The sequence below is a fragment of the Physeter macrocephalus genome, chromosome 11 (assembly GCF_002837175.3).
Source record: "Physeter macrocephalus isolate SW-GA chromosome 11, ASM283717v5, whole genome shotgun sequence".
Taxonomy (NCBI): Eukaryota; Metazoa; Chordata; class Mammalia; order Artiodactyla; family Physeteridae; genus Physeter; species Physeter macrocephalus.
Genome location: NC_041224.1, coordinates 107,694,416 through 107,700,415, shown reverse-complemented (window position 1 = coordinate 107,700,415; position 6,000 = coordinate 107,694,416). Strand labels below are relative to the sequence as shown.

The following is a 6,000-nucleotide window of genomic DNA, read 5'->3' as shown; positions in this document are numbered from 1 at the left end:
GGAGGGGATATGGGGATATATGTTTACATATAACTGATTCACTTTGTTATACAGCAGAAACTAACACAACGTTGTAAAGCAATTTTACTCCAATAAAGAAGTTAAAAATAATAATAATAACAATAATAGAAGCTCCTTTTCCTGAGTCCACTCAGGTATTGTCTTCCCCAGGATATTTTATCTAACCACTCTGACCCCAAGGTGAGGTGAGGTACCCTCCTTCCCTTTTGCCCCCATAAAACTGTGTTAATCATACTTATCTCCTAACACAATGGATAATAACCATTTTTTGTCTGCAGGCCCAGTTCAGAATATGAGAGCTTTGAGTACCAAAACTAACACTATGATAGAGTCATCTTTATATTCTGTGTGCCCAGTACATAGTAGGTTCCCATTAAATGTTTGTTGAAAGAATGAAGAAACTAGTATACTCCTAGATTCTGTATCTTTTTTCCAAAATAAAGACGTGATGGGAGCAGAGAAGCAGAGAGAGAGAGAAAAAAAGAAATGCTTAGCCTTTTGCTTCCCCCAAACAGATTCTTCCTTGTCAAAAAGACTGAGAAATGGTTTGGGGAAAGGTGAGAAAGTGATTCTGTCCTTGGACAAGATGAAGCCCCAGAGATTTAAGAATAAACTGCCAGGAATGACACTGACAAAAAGTTAAGTAGGAGGACAAGGAAACCCTTCTATTTTGAATCCTTGGCTGAAGGGGAGGTAAGGAACCATAATGAATGAATAGGAACCATAGGAGCTAAGTTTCTGAGAAAAAAGATTATGAATTTGTGTATATTTGCTTTGAAAGCATTCTCTGCTTTGACATTTGCCTAAGATTTACTAAAGTTTAAGTGCTTAAATAAGGGAATTGGTTTTATGTAAATCGGTTCATAGCTATAGATTTGTGGAGATTTGAGCAGAGGGTCAGAATCCTAAACATCATGAAAACACAAGTTCACTGTGTGTGTACACAAGTCCTGATGCCATTCAAAGCCTGAGCACTTACAAACCAAGAATGGCTACTTGAAAGTAAATGTTTCCAGACCAGAGCTGAACTGACACAACTGGACAGCAGAGGGGAAGAGTGTGGCTAAGGAATTTAACTCATGGGTCTAGTGGGACCCCTACAACATCACTATTTCACTGCAGCCAAATCGCAATTCATTCATATCTTTCATTCCTTTAACAAATATCTATTAAGCAATTACTAGGTGGTGGGCACCCTGTTAAAAGTGATAAATGCAACACAGTCACTTAGAGTTAGTGAGATAAATGCTAGAAGGGGAATAAGCACAGGGGCCACTAGGTCACATGGAGGAGACAGTAAGTCAGCTTTGGGGGGTCAGAAAGGATTCCTTTAATGCACTGAAAACAAAGAAGTCTGGAAGAGGCTGGGGGATGAAAAGCAGCCCGGGCAGGGCATTGCAAGCAGGGGTGAGGTGCCTCCAGAGGCTGGAGGCCAGAGGTCTTTCAAGGGAAGGGATAGAATGATGAAACACACATCACCCCTTGTAAGAAGCTACAGAACTGCTTATATTTTAGGCACTTTACAGTTTACAAAGCCCTTTCACACCTTAACTTGCTTGGTACTCACCTTCACAGCAAGACTGTGAAGTAAATATTTATTATCCTAGGGGTCTCAATGAATAAATATTTTTTTTTTTTTTTTTTTTTTGCGTTACGCGGGCCTCCCACTGTTGTGGCCTCTCCCATTGCGGAGCACAGGCTCCGGACGCGCAGGCCCAGCGGCCATGGCTCACGGGCCCAGCCGCTCCACGGCACGTGGGATCCTCCCGGACCGGGGCACGAACCCGCATCCCCCGCACCGGCAGGCAGACTCCCATCCACTGCGCCACCAGGGAAGCCCAATAAATAATTTTTGAATCTATGTGTGCATATGTCAGGATTTGATTCTAGGCAGCAGAAACCACTCCAGTTAGTTTAAACAGAAAAAATTTCTTATGGGAAAGTCTGTGTTCAGAAAACCATTAGAAGGGCTAGAAGAGCAGGCTCTAGGCTGAGCTTCCTGGGATGATGCCCGGACCGCCCCAGTTCTAGCCCAGCCAGGGAGATGGCACGTCGATGTGCCATGTGTGGAAGGGTGAGGACCGGGAGCGGCTGGTAGCCACGGTGAGAGGCATTCAAGGAGGTACAGACGGGGCCACGGGGATGCTGTTGCTTATAACCAGTACTAGGGAAGAGGCACCATGACACGATCAAGTCAACTATGTGTCATTCAGCCCCTGCCCAGGAGGCCCACAGTCTCCAACAGATCTGGGCAGGAAGAGGAGATGCTGGGGGGTAGGGGGCAGTGCATATGGACAGGATCTGGGGAGGTGTGGGGTAGGCAGCATGCTGGTGGCGGAGAAGAGTCTGGTTACAACCACCAGCTGCAGTGTGAGAGGTTGGCCAGGCCTCCTGGAAGATCCTGAGAAGGGATATGAAGGGGTTCGGAATATTGTAGAGAAGGGAACCCTGACTGTACGGTCAGAGCTAGTGTTCTTGGGGAAAAGGAGAGCTGACAGTGAAACTTCAGGAAGCAGTGCCCATGAGGAGTGTCTGGGACTAGGAGGAGGACATGAAAGGGTACCTGGGGTGTAACTCCACCCCTTCCTGTCCTGAAGCTCAGTGCCTGGTTCCTAAAAGAGATGGCTCTCCATCCTCATTTGGTGTGGTCTTCTCCTGGGTCTGACCTGGCACAGCCCCGGGGAGAGCAAACAGGAATCACCTCCCACTGCAGCAGAAACCTCCTTTCACTCCCTGACCCTTGTCCTCTAATATCCCCTTCTCCCCACAGGTCCTGGAACACTGCAGGGGTGTTGACTTCCTGGTGTGCGTGCCAGGGGTCAATCCTTTGACGGAAAGTACCGTGTGGAGCAGTGAGCAGGTCTGGGACAAGGTGAGGTCTGGGGAAGCCGGGTGGGGCGGGTTGGACGTCCTCCTCGCCTTCTGTGCGACTCTCCACCTCGGCTTCCATGCCCAGAGCTGGTCTTCAGCTCCCATGCATCCACCCTCCGCTCACAGACTCACCAGCAGAGAGCAAGGCCAGATGCCTGCACTCTGAGCCTCAGTCCCCCATCTGTGAGTTGGAGGTAAGAGTATCTACATTGCAGCTGTGGTCCCCACCGTCCAGGAGCTCCCAGTCTTCAGGGAGTGTCCAACATAGAATTAAATAATCACAATAAATGTGGGGCACAGAGAAGGGAATGACTCCCTTCCTTGCCAGAGTTGCTTAATGCCCAAGGCTCTAACCCTGAAATCCAGCTGTGTTACTGCAGTTAACAAATCCACAAACCAGGTAGCTTGAACAACGGAAATTTATTGTCTCACAGTTCTGGAGGTCAGAAGTTCAAGATCAAGGCATCAGCAGGGTCAATTCCTTCTCAGGGCTATGAGGGGGATTCTGTTCCTTGCCTCTCCCCTAGCTTCTGGTGGTTTGCTGGCAATCTTTGGCATTCCCATCTTATAGAAGCGTCACCCCAATCTCTGCCTCCATCTTCACATGCCGTTCTCTGTGTGTGTGTGTGTGTGTGTGTGTGTGTGTGTGTGTCTCCAAGTTTCCCCTTTTTATAAGGATAGCATTCATATTGGATTAGGGCCCATCCTACTCCAGGATGACTCCATCTGAACTACATCTGCAATGACCCTATTTCCAAATAAGGTCACATTCTGAGGTCCTGGGGGTTAGGACTTCAACATATAAATTTGGGGAGTATATAATTCAGCCCATAACGCCTGCCTTCCCCACACTGATTGATGCCTCCTCAGCCCCAGATGAAACATTCTTTTCTGACTGGTGCCCTTGGAGACATGGGGAGACATCCTGCAGACTCTGGGGTCTTCTGTCTGCAGAGTCCTCAACCTGATCCCCAAATTCCTGCATCTTCAGGGTGCCTCCCCGCCACGCGTGTCAAAGAAAGCCAGGATTCTCTCCACTTCTCATGTCAGAGGCCATCACACCCACTTTCTAATGTGATATATCTGCTAACATGGTGAAAACGCACACTGGACTGGCTGTCTCCCCTCCCCCACCCTTCATTTGCTCTGATTTCATATCCTGGACGTGAATGTGAAGTCCTCCACCCTGCTGCTGAGCCAGCTGCTGCCCCACATGCAGAAGAGGGGGTGAGGGCAGGGAAGCGGGTAGGGAGGGAGTCATTTGGTGTCAAATACAGAGCCGGGGAGCTCGAGTGAGAGGGGCCAGTTGTTGAGTTAGACCTTCCCACTGGGAAGCAGGCATGGCTGAGCAAGTAAAACAAGAAAAGTGAGAGTGTGACTTTCAGACTCTGGGGCAGCTAAGCAAACAAAAGAGAGTTCCGTCTGCTAGTGTCAGTCTCTCAAATCTAGAGGCCCAGGGAATCTGGAAGCAGAACAGGGATCCACAAACAGAAGGGCCCAGAGTCCGGAATCGGGGAACCGGAAGTGGTCTCTCTTGGGCCGCAGCCGCTCAGGGCATGAGAGCCCTGAGGATGGTGACCCTGAGACACCCCAGAGCCCGTAACAAGAGCTGTCATGTTTCTCAGTCCCTCTCAAGTCTGGTCCCTCCCTCTTCCCAGCTCTGACATTCGCCCTCCCCTCCCCCTGCTTCCCCAGCCCCTGCAGGGCAATTCCTGCTTCCCTGTCTCCCACAGCCTGTGGTAGTTGCCAAAGCCTGCCCAGCTCCTCCTCTCCTGTGGGACGGGCTTGGGCTGTTTCTCTTGTTCTGATTTCCCCCTGGTCTCAGGGAGTGGGGTCTTCCCAGATATTCTCCAGGAACCCAGCATTTTTCCTGGGGCAGGAGCAATCTGGCTGTGCTCCAGGGAGCACTTTTCCCTCATTGAATTGCCAGCCCAATCATTAGAAGCTTTTCAATGTCTGAGCACCCTAGGAATACAGCTTTTCCTCAAAGTGCTCTATTCACCCAAAATCAGTCCTCCAAGTTGGGCCAGTCTCATTTCTGTTCCAAAATAGACCCCTCTGGGCGTATCCCAACTCCTCAGGCCTCTCTCCCTGCTAAGCCATGTCTCCTCTGAAGGTCAGAGCTGCCCGGTTATCTCCTTCAGCTTTGCCCTCACTCCCTCTTTAAAATGGTCAATTGAGGTTTTTTTCAGTCTCAGTACAGTGCTTTGTAGATGAAGCCTTAAGACCCCTCTTCCATCTGGATTACTTCCCTTCAGCTTCTTCCATATTGAAATTCTGGAGCAGCCACTGAACTCAGCAAGCACATTCTGAGTGCCTGGTATAGGCTAGGTGTCTCCTCTGGACCTGTGTGGCCACCTGTGATATACAACCAGGACTTCTAACGAGTCATGACTTCCAAGGCCTCTCCCACGCCTAACACAGGCATGATGGCTGTGGTATTAGATTGAGTCATACTTTTTAAATGCCATTTTTACATACAAAAATGGCCAGATACCAGTAATGTATGTGATTTAACCCAATACAATGGTTTTCAAACTGTTTTTCACAACAGAACCCTTTTATCAAAGAATACCCTCCACAAGAACCCAATCTCTAAAACAGATGAAAGCAGAGATGCCCAGGGTGTAATGGATCAGAGGCCTGGTACCTACCCATTTGACCTCTGCCTAATCCCCTGTTGGTTGTTGGTAGTCCTGAGTACCTCTGCAGAACTGGCTTCACAAAATTGTTTAAAAACTACTAGTGTGTTGAAGACAGCATGGTCTTTGGTATCAGAGAGACCTAATCAGATCCTTGCTCCATCACTAGCTACACATTCTTGGTGATTAAACTCTCTGGGCCTTCATTTCCTCATCTATTAAGTGGAAATAATGATACTTGGTTGTGAAGATGAATTGACATGATAAAATGTCAATTACCAAGCAAAGTATACATAGTAGAGACTATGTATAGTTATGTATATTTTCTATAATAAATAATAAACATGATTTTCAAATGAATATTAATTACAGTATAGATTATAAGTACCATAAATATAATTTAATAGTAATTAAATTGGTCTTAATATTTATAATAAACATTATTAATATTATTATCACTACTATT

The 6,000-nt window shown here is 47.5% G+C and overlaps 1 protein-coding gene across 1 annotated transcript in view; it reads left to right on the top strand.

Annotated features, from left to right (window-relative positions):
- Positions 1–6,000, top strand: part of LOC102977728 (dehydrogenase/reductase SDR family member 2, mitochondrial) — a 192,562-nt gene that overhangs the window by 177,017 nt on the left and 9,545 nt on the right. The window contains exons 3-4 of the mRNA XM_024134448.1: positions 2,792–2,893; positions 4,049–4,119. Of these exons, the coding sequence (XP_023990216.1) occupies positions 2,792–2,893; positions 4,049–4,119 (173 nt within the window). The remainder of the gene's footprint in view (positions 1–2,791; positions 2,894–4,048; positions 4,120–6,000) is intronic.